Genomic DNA, 17618 nt, shown 5'->3' with positions numbered 1-17618 from the left:
GTCTCTCTGTGACTCTCCCTGGACAGCCTGTCACTCAGGTCTTTGATTTTTTTCTCTTGCTCCTCTATCTCCTACCTTCCCAGTCTCTCTTTCTGATGTCTCTATTAATCTCATCTCTCCCCATCTCTGTCTCTGCCTGCTATCTCTGCCTCTCTCCACCTTGGTCGCTCTCAGTCTCTTGTCTCTCCCCATCTCTCGGTCCCATCTCCATTTCTATCCTCACATCTCCTTGTCATTCTCTCTCTCCCCTCCATTTCTCTCTGTTTCTTGGTCCTTGTCACCCTCTTTGATCTGCTCAGTCTCTACCTGTGCTCTGTCAATGTCCGTTTCTGCCTCTCTGGACCCGGTCCCGGTCTCTCCTGCTCTTTTTACCTCTCGGTGGATTTCTGAGAAAGCGATCTTTCTGACTTTTTCCTCATGCCCCCCCTGGTGCTTCCCTGAATCCATGACCACCTCCCCTTGGTTGGATCCAACGCCCATCATTCCCTCCCCCACAGGCAGCCCTTTCCTCAGGGCCCCGCCTGGTGCCAGCCCCTCCACCCGTGGGGGGACTGCGCCTGGAAGCTGTCATGGAAGCCCTGCAGAGACAGCAGGCAGCCAGGCTGGCCCAGGGGGTGGGGCCATTGGCCCCTCCACACCCACCACCACCACCACCACCACCAGCACCACCGGGGCCTTCCTTTCCTGGATCCCGCACCCTGGAGGCCCCTGAGAGGGGGTTGGGGGAGGTTGGAGCTGAGGAAGAAGAGGATGGCCAAGATGAGGAGGAAGAAGAAGCTGGGGCAGAAGATGAGGCAGCCGAGGAGAGCATGCCAGGGACCCGGGGCAGCAGCTCACCTTCCAGCCAGCCCCCTGGACCTCATCCCCACGAGTGGACCTACGAGGAGCAGTTCAAGCAGGTAGGACCCTCTCAATGTCAGACCCTCCCCCTTCCTACTCTTTGGGCAAAACAGAGCAAGGAGATTAATAGCACACCCACCCCCACTGTGCTCTGCAGGATGGAAGGACAGAGATAGAGACCTGGAGAGAGACAGTGGGGAGACAGGGAGAGACAGTGACAGGGAGGGAGAGACAGACATGCTGAGAGACAGAAAGAAGGCGCACACCATGAGGTGCAGGAGACACCCAGAAAAATGGAGGCCGACAGACTGAAGGCACTTGTTGAGGCTGGAAGGGCAAGTGGGAGGAGTGTAGGAATCTTCAAGAATTCTGAGGGAGGGGGATCTGGGAACTGGGGATTCCAGTGCTAGCACTATGCCACCTTCTCCACATCAAGTCACAAGGTCAAAGTCCAGGGACCAGTTGGGGTGTCCTGGGATGCCTACCTCCATCTTTAAAAGTGGAGTTGAGGTTGCCACTCCTTTGGCAAGCTGATATCCACCTCGTCTCTTTCTTGTCCCCTTCTCCCCATCCAAATCCTCTTTCTGGCCTGAGTCCTATGGGGTGACAGTTGCCAGTCCGCGATGACCACTACAGTCACGGTGGGACTGAAGGGCCCCTGGGCAGCTGGGAATGACAGGGCCTTCCTCACAGGGCCTTAATTTGAGGCTCTTCATCCCCTGGGAACCCATCTGGATGTTATTCTAAGGCACTACTCTAGGCTGTCATTAGAAGGTGTTATGCAGGGCACTGATTCTAGGTGTACTATTCTGGTGGTGTTACTCATAGGATGTTGGTTTGGGGTATTTTCCTGAAGTGTTAATCTGTGGTTAGACTCTGTGGCTTTTGTGTAAAACTTGGACTGTTTCTCAGGGTTCTGTTACTCTGGAGATGTGGCTCTAGTGACTATTTCTCCTAGGTGTAATTCAGAGGCTTATTACTTGGAAAGCAGGCATGTTATCTGCAGGTATCCATTTAAGACTTAGGGCTCAGTTCTTGTGGGAGTGTAGAGCTAAAGGTGCATCTCTGGGGTTTGTTACTCATGGGTATTTTTTTACTCTGAGAGTTCCTATTGGGGGATGGAGTGTTACCTGTCGGTGTTTCTCAGGGATTGTTACTTGGGTAAAAGACACTGTTACCTTAGGGATTGTCCCTCCTTGGGGTATTTGAGAGCTGATACTGGAAGTAGGTGACTGAGAAGGGGTGGGAGGATCCCTGGCCTTTCAAGTCCTCACCCTACAGGTCTTGGGTGGTCCAGGGCCATTGGCTCTGTGGCAGCTTCTGAAGTAGAGGAAACTGTTCCTGGAAGGAGATCAGACCAGAATGTGGGCTGAGAGGCCCTAGGTTTCAATCCAGCTTTCCTGAGCATCCATCCTGCCAGAGGGATGGGTTAGAGGCCTCTCCGCCCCTCATCCCCAGTCCTGGCACACAGACATGTGAGCAGCAAGAAACCCTAGCACAAATGAACGAGTGAATGAGTGACTCAGCCATATCTGTCAATTTCCTCAATGTAGAACATAGCACCAGCCTGACTTCCTCCCTGGGGCTCTGGAAGGCAGGCAGAACCTCTGCAGCTTTCTCTTCCCTTACTCCCCAGGTGGGTGGTGTTAACTGCCCAGGGCACAGCACTACTAGCCAGTAGAGGGTGTCTGTATGTATCTGGGGGGCGGGGGGGAAGTGTCCCTACCTGCCCCCAGGGCAAAGAGCTCAATGCTCTCTCAGGAAGTCTATGTTTCAGAACCACCTTGCCCCTTCAGCTGGGGTCCTTTATCCAGGGGTTCGAGTTGAAGGGGGTCCCAGTGCGGAGGTGGGGGTGGTGGATACAGAGCTGGGAAATGACCTCAGTTTTTCCCCAGCTGTACGAGCTCGATGCAGACCCCAAGAGGAAAGAATTTCTGGATGACCTGTTTAGCTTCATGCAGAAGAGGGGTGAGTGGGTTGATGTAAGGGAGGGACCCTCACGAACCAGGTTCAAGGAAGGGAAACCCCAGGGTTTAGTCCTCAGTTTGGGTCCTCTTTGCAGAGATCTGAGCTTGGAAGCACCTATCCTTTGGGTCCTCAATAGCGTCTTTAACCTCTGACCCTGCCCCCCTTCTCCACCCAGGGATTAATTAGTGGGCAACCCGCTGGCAGGTTAATGAGTGTGGGATCAATTGGGAGGGTGGGAGGGTGAAGTGGTAGGGGGCTGGCCTGGGGTGTGGGGGTTTCCAGAATTGGGGGACTGGGAATGCCTTGGTTCTCTTCCCTGGCCCTTCCTCCAGCCTCGTCTCTCCTCAGTTTCCCCTTGCTTCAGGCAGGAAACATCCAATGTGTTTTGCAGCAGGAAGGACTGGAATTAGACCCAAGGAAGGACTTCTTGAGGGGTAGGAGGTGCTGTGGAGGAGAAGGAATTCCTTTCCAGAAATCTCAGAGCCAGAAGTGAATGCAACAAGGGTCCATGAAGGGATCAGGGTGGGCGGCAGTTCATCACTTCAGCTTCTCCCCAGATTCATGGGTCCAGAAGACTGACTCATTATCTCTCTCTACAAAGCTAATTAACTCACACTAGAGCGGCCTGATAAGCCGCTAATTAACTGGCTGCACTGGCTCCCACCCCCACCCCCTTAGTGCAGCTGGCGGCCAAAGTCCTTCAGGTCCCCACCCCAGGGCCAGGCCAGCACCCCGCGCAGGTCCCTTCCCAACCAGGGACCCTCAGTGGGGCTCCAGGGCCTTTTGCTCCCCAGGAAGGCTGGGTCATTCTGATCCGAATGTCCCCTCCCTGCCCCTTCCTCCTGGTATCCCCTCCACTGGGTAGGGTAATGTGGTCTGAGCAGATCCCAGCTCCCTCTTCCCCCCAGCTCTGCCTCCCTCAGGTCCCTGCCTTACTTTGCTCCCTGTGCGGGGGAGGGTGTCCCGCGGGGCCGATAATTTCCCCCCATTAATCAGACCGCAGCTAATTGTTCGGGTCCAAAGGCGGCAGCGGAAGGGGCCGAGATCGGTAAGGAATTAACTGGGGCCCATCGCTCAGCGCAGACAGGCCCCTTTGTCAGGACCGGCCGGCGGGGGCGGCGGGGACTGCGGAGTCGGCGAGCCGCGGCGGGGGCTGCTTCTTCCATTCACCATCCCCTGCCTCTGCAGCCACCCAGGGGCCGCTACTTAGAGGAGTCTGGCTCTTCAGCACTGTCAGGAAGTCCTTCCTATGGTCTACCCCAGGGGGCGGCAAACTAAAGCCAGGAGGCCAAAGCTAATCGCCCACGATAAAAGAAGGGGGGTTCACGTTTTTAAATAAGGGGAAAATTTGAAAGACGAATAACCTTTCTGCACGTGTGAAATTTGAATTTAAGAGTGTGAAAATAAAGTTTTATTGGATTAGAGCCGCGTTCATTCCTTTAAATATCCTCTATATTCTATTCCTTTGAATATCCTTTCAGCCTGCAATGGCAGAGTGGAGTAGCTCTAAGAGACTGGCCTGGAAAGCCTAAAACATTTATCATTTGTTTGGCCCTTTACAGAAGAAGTTTGCCACCCTCTAGTCTAGCCTCCCGTCCTTCCTGCTACAGTGGAGGCTCTGGAGGCTGTGGGCTCCGCCTGCAATCCCACCTCCTCATCGCCAGGGCCTCGCCAAGACAGGTCCAGGCAGCCGGTTCCTCCACTCTCTGAGGATGCCGGCAGACAGGGTCTTAGTGTCCTGACTCTCTGCTCACCCCTCATCAGGGACACCCGTGAACCGTGTGCCCATCATGGCGAAGCAGGTGCTGGACCTGTACGCGCTGTTCCGCCTGGTGACGGCCAAGGGCGGTCTAGTGGAAGTCATCAATCGCAAGGTGTGGCGGGAGGTCACGCGCGGCCTCAGCCTGCCCACCACCATCACGTCGGCCGCCTTCACTCTACGCACCCAGTGAGGCCAGGCGCGCGCGAGCGGTGGGAGCGAGGCGCGGGAGCTGGGGGCCGGGGGCTTGGGGGGCTCCCCCTGAGGGTTCTTGTCCGGGTGTGAGGCTTGATCAGCTGGGCCCAGCCTCCCACCCCACCCTACCCCGTCCGCTCCTAGGTACATGAAGTATCTGTACCCGTACGAATGCGAGACGCGGGCGCTCAGCTCCCCTGGGGAGCTCCAGGCTGCCATCGACAGCAACCGGCGCGAGGGCCGTCGTCAGGCTTACACCGCAGCCCCGCTCTTCGGCCTGGCTGGGCAGCCACCTCGGGGCACTCCTGGCCCCGCCCCTGAGCCCGGGCCCGCCCCGCCCACGCCCAGCCCACGCTCTGCTCATGGCCCCGCCTCTGGCCTGCCGGCCCACGCCTGCGCGCAGCTAAGCCCGAGCCCCATTAAGAAAGGTGTGAGGGTAGAGCAGTTGAATTTTGAGGGTCTCTGAGACCTAGAAGGGTGCTGAGATAAAGGGAACATTAAAATATGGGAACTCTGAGGTCTGGGAGGCATCGAAGTATGGGGACAATAAGGACTGATGGGCACTGAGGTTTGGTGCATGCTAAGGTTTAGGTGTAGTGATGTTTGGGATCAGTGAAACGTTGGGAGCTCTGGGGTATGGGTTACCGCGCGGTGTGGGGCTGAAGCTCAGGGAAAGGTCCTTTATCCAGAGCAGCTTCATTCCACACCTGTTCACTAATGGCTTCTATCTGCATGTGGTTTATGCCTGCTATTTTCCCTGGATTATTTAACAATCAAATGCAAGGGAGGGGAGGGAGGTGGGAGGGGTCAGGATGGGGAACACATGTACACCCGTGGCGGATTCATGTCAATGTATGGCAAAAACCAATACAATATTGTAAAGTAATTAGCCTCCAATTAAAATAAATAAATTTATATTAAAAAATAAATTTAAAAAAAGCAAGGGAATTCCCCCAGATTGGACCAACCTAGTCAGGTATATTGGCCTTTTTGAGCTCTCCAGCTTCAGAGACTATGCTGAGACTGGATGGGAGGGGAGATTGAATTTGGTGCTTGAACTTGGGTAACCTCCCTTGGTCCCAGGCCTATGGGGAGAACTAGATGCAGGGACAAAGTTGTTTGGGCCAGGGGAGCTAAATGATCTGGTTTTTTTTCAGAAGAGAGCAGAATTCCCACCCCTCGACTGGCACTGCCTGTGGGCCTGGCCTTTGGACCTGCACGTGAGAAGGTGGCACCAGAGGAACCCCCAGAGAAGAGGGCTGTGCTGATGGGGCCCATGGACCTACCTCGACACAGCGCACCCCCCAGTTTCCTGCCCCGTGGCAAGGTTCCCCTTAGGGGTGAGGAGGGACTTGTTGCTGAGAGGGCTTAGCCTGTGCAATGAGGGAGGACAGACTCATCACCCAATAGGCATTGGAGGTGGGGCAGATAGATCCCTCAGCAGACACTTCTGTGATTACAGGTGTGGGGCTGAAGTGGGATGGGGACTGTCTACAGGGATGGAGGGGGGAGCTTGTAGCTGAAATCTAATTCCCCAAAATGTGACTTCCCTGCTCCCTCCGGGACAGAAGAGCGGCTGGATGGGCCTCTCAGTCTGGCAGGCACTGGTATCAGCAGTATCAACATGGCCCTAGAGATCAACGGGGTGGTCTACACTGGTATGGGTCCTGTAGGCTGTTTCTGATCGCATGAGGTCAGGGGTATTTATGCCGGCATGGAATTTTAGACTTTCTCTACTAGCATGAGGTTCAGGGATATCCAAACCTGCATGGGTAACATGGGGTTTGGGGAATTGCTACACTGGCCTGGATTAAAGGGGGTGTTTACATGGCATGGGGTCCAAGGCATGACCTCTCTGGCATGGAATACCATGGGATGTCTCATCATGGGCTGTGTATCAGTGTAAGTGTTTCTTGTTTACATGTTGGAGGGTATCTATATGGGCACAAGAGTCTCTAACTGATTCAAGGGACTTGGCTCATTGGTTGTGACAGGGCTCTGTGTGTGATATTCTAGCAATCAGGACACTGACTTTTGTTTCCCTTTTCTATTTCTTTGCCTTACCTTTTCCTGCTTGTCTTTGCCCTCTACCAATTCCTCATCTCTTTGCTAGGTGTCCTCTTTGCCCGTCGCCAGCCTGTACCAGCTTCCCAGGGCCCAACCAACCCTGCACCCCCACTCCCGACAGGGCCCCCTTCCAGCACCTCACCCTGAGAACTCTTACTTGAAACTGAGAGTCCCGACCCCATTGCTGAGGGGGAAGGGGACCCATTCTTCCAGCGTGCCCATTCTAGGACCCAGCCCTGGGAGGTGACCACTACCCACTCCCACCCCCCACTGCCATATGGACTTGAAGCCAAAGAGATTTCTTTTGATGTTACATCTACCTCATTGCAAAAGGAGGGCACTTCCTCCCTGGCCAACTCCAGCAGCATCTACCAAAGAGTTCTTCCCCCAATAATAATAAGAGTTCTTACCATCATCTCCTCATGTGCTCCCCTGTGCCAATGTCATCTTTAGAACGCCACCTCTTCAAGTCAGACCTGCTTCTCTTCAGGAGCCAGGTGAAGGGATGGGTTGGGTTGTTGTAAAGGAGATGTCCCTCAGTTCATATCTGGATAATAAAGCTGTGATCCCTCCCTCCCAAGTGCTTCCTCTCCTTCTTGTTTGGGTCTGTGGGTTGGGGAGGAAGAGGAATTACGTGGTATACACAGGCTGTGTTGGGCCAGGGGTTTTCAAGAAGGAAGACAGAATAGCAAAGGCCATGAATAGGAGAACACAGTCTCATGAATCAGACTGAGTTCAAATCTCGATCCTGCCACATCGGTACAGTGTTGAGTGTTCTTGGGCAAGACGCTTAATCGCGTGAACCTTCAGTTCAGTTCAGTTCAGTCGCTCAGTCGTGTATGACTCTTTGCCACCCCATGAATTGCAGCATGCCAGGCCTCCCTGTCCATCACCAACTCCCGGGGTTCACTCAAACTCATGTCCATCGAGTCTGCGATGCCATCCAGCCATCTCATCCTCTGTCGTCCCCTTCTCCTCCTGCCCCCAATCCCTCCCAGCATCAGAGTCTTTTCCAATGAGTTAACTCTTGGTGGCCAAAGTACTGGAGTTTCAGCTTTAGCATCAGTCCTTCCAAAGAACACCCAGGACTGATCTTTAGAATGGACTGGTTGGATCTGCTTGCAGTCCAAAGGACTCTCAAGAGTCTTCTCCAACTCCACAGTTCAAAAGCATCAGTTCTTCGGCACTCAGCTTTCTTCACAGACCAACTCTCACATCCATACATGACTACTGGAAAAACCATAGCCTTGACTAGACGGACCTTTGTTGGCAAAGTAATGTCTCTGCTTTTGGATATGTTATCTAGGTTGGTCATAACTTTCCTTCCAAGGAGTAAGCGTCTTTTAATTTCATGGCTGTAATCACCATCTACAGTGATTTTGGAGCCTAAAAAAATAAAGTCTCTTAGAAGATTCCAAAAGTGTCTCACGGAACTTCCTACTATTCTATGGGAATGGACCAATCTTACAATAATGGGTGTATTTATATGTGCAACCTCGGGGAAAGGGCAGGGGAAATCTCTCTGGAACACTGGAATTGGAAGAAGAGAGGCAAAATTCCTCTTAACAAGCAAGGGCTGGAAATTAGCGCCTGACAGGTAGCCGTTGCCTAGGTTACCAGGCAGCTTTTCGTTGGCCCTGCCGGCCACTTCCGCATCGAAGGGCTGAATTGTTGCGTCACTTCCTGTATGCAAGGGCTCCCGTCCATTCGGATTGGCCCGCCTTCTCTATTTGGACGGATGTCCTGCCCTCTGGCTATTCCTGGCTGAGGCAGGGCAGCGGGAGCCATGGCGGCTGTAACCGATGTTCAGCGGCTACAGGCCCGGGTGGAGGAGCTGGAGCGCTGGGTGTACGGACCAGGCGGGTCTCGGGGCTCCCGGAAGGTGAGCGATCTTGGGTCCAGTGGTCCCTCTCTGGGGCAAAGAGGAGTGGCCTATTGGCCTGGTCCTGGAGATGGATGCTGCAGCTCCAGCCCCGTTGCTCGCAACTAGGCCATTGAAATAGGAAAGGTCCGAGACCTCCCAGAGCATTTCGGACCCTCGGGATCCATTGCCATGGAGGGAACTGTGGGCTTGAGGTGGACGCAAAGAGGAGATTCCGTCTTTACCCTCGCGGGATAGTTGGGGAGACCTGACACACTCGAGAAACTGACTAATGAGTAAGAGCTTTCAGTAAGAGCCTAAGTCACAGTGAAACGGACGTTGTAGAGCCTTGCCTAATTGCTAAGTGAATTGTGCCAAGAGAGGTCCAAGGGACCCCAAAAGAGGCAGACCAGAGATGGATAAGGAAGCCTCCAGGGAGTTAGGGATGAGTCTGAGAGGGCCAGGATTAGGAGGGAAAAGGATTGAATACTGAGTGTTCAGATATGGACTGACAGTCTTTCCCTCTAGTGGCTGAATTTTGACAGCTCACTTCCCGTCCATCCCCATTTTTACCTATGGAAAGACCTTTCACTGAAGGTGGCTGTATCGGGCATACCCTGGAGTTAAGTGCCTCAGAGGTGATGACGTCCATGCGTACACTGCTTGTGGTATTAGTTGTCACCAGATTGTGTCCCATTTGAGAACTGACTTCTCAAAACATTTTTTTCCCTTTGACATCTATAATGCAAATCCTCCTCATTTTCCTCCTATCTCTCTGGCTGCTTTTACTCAGTAAGATTGCCAGGAGAAATATCAATAACCTCAGATATGCAGATGACACCACCCTTATGGCAGAAAGTGAAGAAGAACTAAAGAGCCTCTTGATGAAAGTGAAAGTGGAGAGTGAAAAAGTTGGCTTAAAGCTCAACATTCAGAAAACTAAGATCATGGCCTCCGGTCCCATCACTTCATAGCAAATAGATGCGGAAACAGTGGCTGACTTTATTTTTCTGGGCTCCAAAATCACTGCAGATGGTGATTGCAGCCATGAAATTAAAAGACGCTTACTCCTTGGAAGGAAAGTTATGATCAACCTAGACAGCATATTAAAAAGCAGAGACATTACTTTGCCAACAAAGGTCCATCTAGTCAAGGCTATGGTTTTTCCAGAAGTCACGTATGGATGTGAGAGTTGGACTATAAAAAAAGCTGAGCGTCAAAGAATTGATGCTTTTGAATTGTGGAGTTGGAGAAGACTCTTGAGAGTCCCTTGGACTGTAAGGAGATCCAATCAGTCCATCCTAAAGGAGATCAGTCCTGGGTGTTCATTGGAAGGACTGATGTTGAAGCTGAAACTCCAATACTTTGGCCACCTAATTCAAAGAGCTGACTCATTGGAAAAGACCCTGATGCTGGGAAAGATTGAGGGCAGGAGGAGAAGGAGACGACAGAGGATGAGATAGTTGGATGGCATCACCAACTCAATGGACATGGGTTTGGGTGGACTTCGGGAGTTGGTGATGGACAGGGAGGCCTGGCATGCTGCAGTTCATGGGGTCGCAAAGAGTCGGACACGACTGAGTGACTGAACTGATTTACCTCCTCATGTATTTGATCCTTGAATATCGGCATTCCTTACCCTCTAACCTAAAACCTATGTGAGATCATTTACTTTCATAGTCTCTCCCTCTATTCAACCCTTTAATACTGGAATTCCTCACCCTCTACCCTCTACCCTTAAAGCTTAGATCAATTCAGCCAAGAGGAAGGGATCAGCGAATATATAGTATGTGCTGCTGCTGCTAAGTCACTTCAGTCGTGTCCAACTCTGTGTGACCCCATAGACAGTAGCCCACCAGGCTCCCCCATCCCTGGGATTCTCCAGGCAAGAACACTGGAGTGGGTTGCCATTTCCTTCTCCAATGCATGAAAGTGAAAAGTGAAAGTGAAGTCGCCCAGTTGTGTCCAACTCTTCGCGACCCCATGGACTGCAGCCCACCAGGCTCCTCTGTCCATGGGACTTTCCAGGCAGGAGTACTGGAGTGGGGTGCCATCGCCTTCTCCAGAGTGACTAACACTACTTCATACTATAAGAGGGCATACAGACTGGTACGTAGGCCTGCATTTACTATATTAAGTGACCTATGATGGGTTTGGGAAACACTGGGTGGGGGCTGTAAAAGCACATGGTAGAGACGTATAGCCCAGAGGAAGAGAGGCTATACGATGAATCAATTAATAAAAGGGGCATATCTGTAGAAAGAAATATTATTCATCCATAAAAAGAAATGAAGTACTGATACCCTGCTACAAGGTGGGTGAATCTTGAAAGCATTATGTTAAGTGAAAGAAGCCAGACACAAAAAACCACATATTGTATCATTCCATTCATATGAATGTCCAGAAAAGGCAAATCCACAGAGACAGAAAATAATGTTTACTATGGGCTAGGATGAGGGGGAATGAGCTGTGATTGTTAATGACTATGGTGCATCTTTGGGGGTGATAAAAATGGATGGTATTAAATAATGCTTGAAGTGAAGTCACTCAGTCGTGTCTGACTCTTAGCGACCCCATGGACTGCAGCCTACCAGGCTCCTCCATCCATGGGATTTTCCAGGCAAGAGTACTGGAGTGGGGTGCCATTGCCTTCTCCGATAGTATGTGCTAGTGCCCCATAAACCCTAAAGTAGTTCATTACTTCCCCAATCACACATGAAACTCCCTGAGGAGTACATGATTATCTACCCGTTCATACTGAGGATTCCCAGAAAGTGGACTTGGATCTCTTAATACAAGAGAAGTGGGTAATTGTAGGGACAAGGAAGTTTGGAGTCTGAGGAAATGAAGATTCTTTATCTCTTCCAAGCCTCGAGCCAAGTGGTAAATCTTGGAATTAACTTCCACTCCCCTGGTGGCTTAGAGGATAAAGCGTCCGCCCACAATGCGGGAGACCACGGTTCGATCCCTGGGTAGGGAAGATCTCCTGGAGAAGGAAATGGCAACCCACTCTAGTACTCTTGCCTGGAAAATCCCATGGACGGAGGAGCCTGATAGGCTATAGTCCATGGGGTCACAAAGAGTTGGACACGACTGAGCGACTTAACTTCCCCTTACAGGTGGCTGATGGCCTAGTCAAGGTGCAGGTGGCTTTGGGGAACATCGCCAGCAAGAGGGAGAGGGTGAAGGTTCTCTACAAAAAGAGTAAGTGTTTCCATGAGGTGCCTGCCTGCCCTCCTTCTCAAGCCTATGCTTCCTGGTTCCCTGCCCAGGCCCTTAAGCCCAATAGGTCACTGGAGTTTCCCTTTGGGGATAGCAGGTGAAGACATTTTCCTGATAAAATGGTGAATTGGGGTATGCTTTTACTTTGTGGTTAAACCCTAAGCCCATGGTAATGTCCTAAGTTATGAGATAAGAGCTCTGCCTGAAAGTCCCCTGGGGAAGGAGAGAGGAGGAGTATGGAATTTCCATAGGCAAGGTTCAGAGGCAGGAAAGAAATCAGGCACTGAGAGCCCCAGCCTTGGCTCAGCCAGGCTTTTTTGATCATGTCAGAGCTAGCAACCTGTTCAGTAACTAGAAATCAGATAAAGTTCTGGCATGTCTTAGTGGCACAGAGGGGCAAGGTACCTTCTACCCTTGAAGATAGATCAGTGAAAATGCTAAGGGCCCAGGATATTGGAGGCATTTGTGTTCCCAGCTGTAAAGTTTGACTCTGGCCAGCAGGATGGTTAGATAGCATCACTGACTCAATGGACATGAATCTGAGCAAACTCCCGGAGATGGTGAGGGACAGGGAAGCCTGGCATACTGCAGTTCATGGGGTCCAAACAGTCGGACACGATTTAATGACTGAACAGCAGGTGATCAGAGGGAAGAGAAGGAAGTGGGGATGGGGGCCTGGTGGACCCTGTGGGTATCAGTTCCTCACTCAAGGCTCTCCCCAAGGCCGACCCTTCCCCTGATATCCTTCCTTAACAAGACTGATCCCCACTCCCCAACCTTATTCCATTTTCCATCTTGTTACTTTTCTAGTTGAAGACTTGATCAAATACCTGGATCCTGAGTACATTGACCGCATTGCCTTACCTGATGCCTCCAAGCTGCAGTTCATCTTGGCAGGTAGTGCTGGGTAGGATGTGCACATGCATCTGGGGGAAGTTGGGCACAGAGATGGCCTCCGTCTCAGTCCTCTCCTGGATGCAGCCTGGGACGCTGCTCTCTGGAATCTGGACTGTGGCTGGAGGTGGACTTATGGTCGGCACTGGGTTCAGTAGACCCTGGAGCCAGATGCAGACCAGAGTGCCGTCCACTGTGGAAGCGACTCCAGTGTTCTATCTATGGCATGCTTCTAGGATTTTCCTTTAGAACCTTCCTTACTTCTGCTCGGTAGACATAGAGCTTCTAGGAAAGGGTGGGGGCAGAGAGCATTGCCGTGGGAGAGATGAGGATATAAGCATGGGTTTCAGCATCTTGCAGGTGGGAAAGTGCTGGGATTTCAGAGTTCTAGGCAGGAACTATTGTCTTAGCAGTGTTTGCTTATCAGTTAGTTAGCTACTTCACAAGGTATGGTTTGCCATCCCCTGTGTTTGTTCATGCATTCAAGTGCTTATCTGCTGTGATCCGGACATCCAAGGTGTGAGGTATACAGCAGTGAACCAGAACATCCCTGAACCACTGCTGTGGCTCAGACACCAAGTTCAGGAGGTCTTCTCCTGCGCCAATTCTTGAGTCCAGCCTCTCCACCCCTCCCTGTGACACTCTCTCTGTGTTCATCCCCTGGCACTTGAACAGTTTCCTAAGTCCTCTTCTTTTTTATTTTTTTCTTTCTTTTTTTTCCTTTGCTTATTCCTAAGTCCTCTTCTTGACCCTAGTTTCCCGCTTCTTGCATGTGGCTCACTATCATCTTCCCAAAACACATTTCCGGCATGCCACAGTGTTTACTTTGGAACCTCAGCATGTCTGTATCTTTCTCTTCCTACTAGGATAAATTCCTAATTCCTTAGCCTACCATTCAAAGCTCCCTGTAGACTGCTGGATCTCCCCTCCCATCTAGCTGTTTCCTGTGCTCTCCTTGCTCCAGTTCAGCCAATTGAATTCTTTTTCCTCTACTGATTGACATGCATTCTTGCCACCAGATGACTGACTTAACAGTCCTCCCTTCTTGAATGCCCTTCCCACTCTGCAGTCATTGAAACCCCCTGTGCACAGGGCTATCCCAGTCCTGCTGTGCTTGTCTCTGGAGTCTCCTGTTACTGTCCCAGCTCTCCAGGAACTTGTAATTGTGCCTCTCTGACCCACTGAGCACTACCTGCCTGGTATCTTCCACAAGTCCCCTCTTTCAGACTTTCCCAGGAGCCCTTGGTTACTTCAGGTCTGAAGTACTTTGTCTCCTGTGGCCTAGGAGAGGCTTTCTGAATTTATGGATAGGAGGCTAGAGGGAGAGGCCTCAGAGTTAAAACTTGGAGAAAGGTTGGATTTGGAGGCACTTAGAGATAGGGCTCAAGATAGGTCAGACCAGAGGCATCCAGGAGAGGTGGAGGCAGACTCGGGGAGTGTGCACAGAAAGAAGGGGGCAGTGGGCAGAGTGGCTGCCCCGGCTCCAGGACTCAGTCCTCTCCCTGGCCTGGTCCCCAGCTCCTCGCCTGGAAGTGGCCATGCCTGGGCCTACCTCACTGCTACTCTCTGTCTGTTCATGCCGCAGAGGAGCAGTTCATTCTCTCGCAGGTTGCACTTCTGGAGCAGGTGGAGGCTCTGGTGCCCATGCTGGACAGCACTCACATCAAAGGTACCTTCTGGGGTTGCATCTCCTCTGCTCTACGTGGGGAGGTAGGATGGGCAGGACTTCCCTGGGCTCAGACTGGCTCTGCTCCTTGTCTTTACCCTTGCCTGGGGGTACTGGCCACCTGCACTGGGATTAAAATTGCCAAGGCAGAGAGCTCAGCTTCAGAACTCAGGCAGTTTGGCCCTAAGGACACTCAGGTAAGCCCAGTGGCCTCCCACTCTAGGATTCCTTCCGTTTTACCCCACCCCTCAGCATCTGTCCTTCAGGGTATTGCAGAGGCCAGGTTTTTCTGTAAGAGTCCCTGCGGGGGCGGGGGTGGTTTATGTGAATGTGTGTGAATTCTTCCAGCCGCACTGCCTAGGGCAGTCCCTGGGCCGGGATTTTGACAAGCAGACAGTGACTTTAATTGAATCCAGATATCCATCTTGTCTGTCTCTGGAGGTATTTTTTCCAGCTCCCCCTCCCTACCCCTGATCAGTTTTCTGCTGAGCATCTGACAGCCTTAAGCTGTGGGCCCTGCATGGTGGCTGAGGCTCTGGGTATTGGGTTCCAGGTGACCAGCTTAGGGACCTTGCATTTGTCCTCAGCCCACCTGCAGGCTCCCTGTTCCCTGGGCCAGGCAGCTCTGGTCCCGCTGGGCTGAGAGCAAAGGAACAGATCCTATAATAATCAAAGCTTTCTTTACCTGCCCTGCTCACAGCACTGGGGTGGGTATATGGGGCAACTCTGGGAACCCCAAGGTTTTGTCTTCTAGGGGCCTGTATCTTCCCCTCCCCTTTGGGTCCTAGGGTAGGACTGGGGTGGGCAGGGAGCCCCACCACCACCACCTCCGGCTGCAGCGGTCGATGAAGCTGGCATTTGTTTAGCTTCTCCACTCAATACTCTAATCCTGCCGAAGACCTAATAGACTATTGAGCAGTCCCGGGGGAAGGCACAAGCGTCATTGGGCAGTGTGCGTTGTGTTTTACAGCCGTTCCTGAGCATGCTGCCCGCCTGCAGCGCTTGGCCCAGATCCACATCCAGCAGCAGGTACTGGAGGGGAGAGGCCAGGTGGGAAAGTAGAGGTGGTGAGGCTCCTTGTCCCCACCCCTGTCTCCTGGGGAAGTAGCCTCAGGAGCTGATGTCAGCTTCAGGGGAAACTTCAGGGGAAACTTCTCCTTTGTCTTGCATGCACCTTCCAGAGGGGAAGGGACTTGCCTCGGGTAAAATCTAGGCCTCCTGCCTCCAGATTAGGGCTATCCTGAGACACCAGAGGATTGATGTTGGGAGGTACCCAAGAATTCCTGGGGATGATGTGTCCTTGACCATAGGTGGAAGAACTGTTTTTTCACTATTTCCAGGCTCTAGTGTGAAGTTCAAAGAGGGTTCAGATATAGGGGACAGCGGAGAAGGAGGCATATACCAGTAGGAATAGGTCTTTAAATGTGTGGTTCACTCCCTCTTCCATCAGCCTCAGGACTGCAGTTAGGCTACCCATAGCAGAGCCTGAAAGTGCCTCTTTAGAAATTTGCTCCTTTTAGCTCTGAGGTTAAACATTACCTTTTCTGAGGATCAAGGGCCACTGATGAGGCAGGCAGTGGGGAGTGTGGGCTCTGTCTAACGCCTTTCTTTGCCCCACCTTGGCCCCACAGGACCAGTGTGTGGAGATCACTGAGGAGTCCAAGGCGCTTCTGGAGGAATACAACAAGACTGTATCCTTTCCGCTCAGCTGGGCCCCTGAGGAGTGCTGTATGGAGCCTGGCCTTTTATTCCATTCCTAGTTCTGTCTCTCATCCCATCCCAACCAGTCTGTCTGTTCCCCAGCTCCCCCTACCTTTAGGCAGAGGCAAACATCTCTCTTCTCCCTCTCTCACATTCTCATTCTCACCTTGACCTGTGACCAGACAATGCTTCTCTCCAAGCAGTTTGTGCAGTGGGATGAACTTCTCTGCCAGCTAGAAGCTGCCAAGCAAGTGAAGCCTGTGGAAGAGTGAATGGCGCATCCCATCCCTGGGTGGGCTGGGGCAGCCAGGCTCCAGGACCTGTGCCAGCCTGCCCTTATAACAGAGCAGAAAAGAGGTGGCTCTGTATTTATTGGATTCAAGACCTACCTGGCTGCACTCAGGTGGGGCTCTGAGGTCAGAGGTCTGGTTACTTGAGATTTGCTCTTTGCACCTCCTCCCCTCATCAGTGTCCTGTTCCAGTGACAATAAAACTGTAGAGATCACTGCAGGAGTGTGTTAGCTTCCTGGTCTTGGATGGGTATGGTGGGGATGAGGGTGGTGGAGGCCAGAGTTGTCCATCTTCCTAGGAGCTGGACCACCAGCTATACCCATCCTAGTCTAGCTTCCTGGGAGATATAGAGCTCTCAGGATGAATCAGAGAAGGCAATGGCACCCCACTCTGGTACTCTTGCCTGGAAAATCCCATGGACAGAGGAGCCTGGTGGGCTGCAGTCCATGGGGTCGCGAAGAGTCTGACACGACTGAGCAACTTCACTTTCACTTTTCACTTTCATGCATTGGAGAAGGAAATGGCAACCCACTCCAGTGTTCTTGCCTGGAGAATCCCAGGGACGGGGGAGCCTGGTGGGCTGTCGTCTATGGGGTTGCACAGAGTCGGACATGACTGAAGTGACTTAGCAGCAGCAGCAGCAGCAGCAGCAGCAGCAGGATGAATGCTCTCATTTGCTTGATGTGAGTGGAACATTTGGTTTTGTATCCATTTATCCCACATTTACCAAGTACACTCTAAATGTCAGATGCCATACCAGGTGGGGAGGTCACAGGTAGGGTCCACCTGATCCCTGCCCTGTACAGGATAGCTGAGGAAACAGTCATGGAAAAGGGGAGGGAACCATGTGGCACAAGGGTTCTTTGGGGGCACAGAAGAAAAAGGGATGTGGCTGGTAGCCCTGGAGAGTGATATGCAGGGTCTTTGAGAGCCAAGGGAGCAGCATGTGCAAAGTAGAGGGGACCCTCTATGTTGCTCTCCTAGTGCTATGAGAAGAGAAGGGGAGCCTAAAAGAGGATGCAGGGGGCTTTGGGGCGGGGACGGGGCGGGGCGGTGCTGTGGCTGGAAAGGAGGGAGAGTTGGTGTATTAAAGAGCAAAGAAACCGATGGCACCTCACTCCACCAAGTGTTTGCTGTCCCCTTGTGGTCTCCGG

General features: G+C 52.2%; 2 protein-coding genes across 3 annotated transcripts; both read left to right on the top strand.

Annotated features, from left to right (window-relative positions):
- The first annotated feature begins 502 nt into the window (after positions 1 to 502).
- On the top strand, positions 503 to 7517 carry ARID3C (AT-rich interaction domain 3C). The gene is made up of 7 exons (XM_006060501.3): positions 503 to 899; positions 2736 to 2808; positions 4573 to 4756; positions 4907 to 5190; positions 5920 to 6102; positions 6331 to 6420; positions 6876 to 7517. The coding sequence occupies exons 1-7, from the start codon at positions 570 to 572 to the stop codon at positions 6974 to 6976; spliced, it is 1245 nt and encodes a 414-aa protein (XP_006060563.1). The 5' UTR covers positions 503 to 569; the 3' UTR covers positions 6977 to 7517.
- A 1040-nt stretch (positions 7518 to 8557) lies between these two features.
- On the top strand, positions 8558 to 16683 carry DCTN3 (dynactin subunit 3). 2 transcript variants are annotated; one of them, XM_025281925.2, is made up of 8 exons: positions 8558 to 8711; positions 11810 to 11894; positions 12723 to 12809; positions 14392 to 14475; positions 14623 to 14669; positions 15443 to 15501; positions 16104 to 16163; positions 16356 to 16683. In XM_025281925.2, exons 1-8 carry the CDS (start codon positions 8616 to 8618, stop codon positions 16408 to 16410), a joined length of 573 nt encoding a protein of 190 aa, XP_025137710.1. In that variant the 5' UTR covers positions 8558 to 8615; the 3' UTR covers positions 16411 to 16683. The 2 variants fall into 2 exon arrangements, with proteins under 2 accessions (XP_025137710.1, XP_006060506.1); XM_006060444.3 differs by lacking the exon at positions 14623 to 14669.
- The last annotated feature ends 935 nt before the right edge of the window (positions 16684 to 17618 follow it).

This window comes from Bubalus bubalis, chromosome 3 (assembly GCF_019923935.1).
Source record: "Bubalus bubalis isolate 160015118507 breed Murrah chromosome 3, NDDB_SH_1, whole genome shotgun sequence".
Lineage (NCBI taxonomy): Eukaryota > Metazoa > Chordata > Mammalia > Artiodactyla > Bovidae > Bubalus > Bubalus bubalis.
This window is presented reverse-complemented; position numbering and strand designations above follow the sequence as displayed.

Bases quoted from the DNA above. Each gene is read 5' to 3' on its own strand.
- ARID3C (XM_006060501.3), top strand. From the start codon at position 570: ATGGAAGCCCTGCAGAGACAGCAGGCAGCCAGGCTGGCCCAGGGGGTG. The intron at 900-2,735 runs GTAGGACCCTCT...GTTTTTCCCCAG, and splicing joins ACGAGGAGCAGTTCAAGCAG to CTGTACGAGCTCGATGCAGA. The intron at 2,809-4,572 runs GTGAGTGGGTTG...ACCCCTCATCAG, and splicing joins TAGCTTCATGCAGAAGAGGG to GGACACCCGTGAACCGTGTG.
- DCTN3 (XM_025281925.2), top strand. From the start codon at position 8,616: ATGGCGGCTGTAACCGATGTTCAGCGGCTACAGGCCCGGGTGGAGGAG. The intron at 11,895-12,722 runs GTAAGTGTTTCC...TTACTTTTCTAG, and splicing joins GAAGGTTCTCTACAAAAAGA to TTGAAGACTTGATCAAATAC. The intron at 14,670-15,442 runs GTAAGCCCAGTG...TGTGTTTTACAG, and splicing joins TTGGCCCTAAGGACACTCAG to CCGTTCCTGAGCATGCTGCC.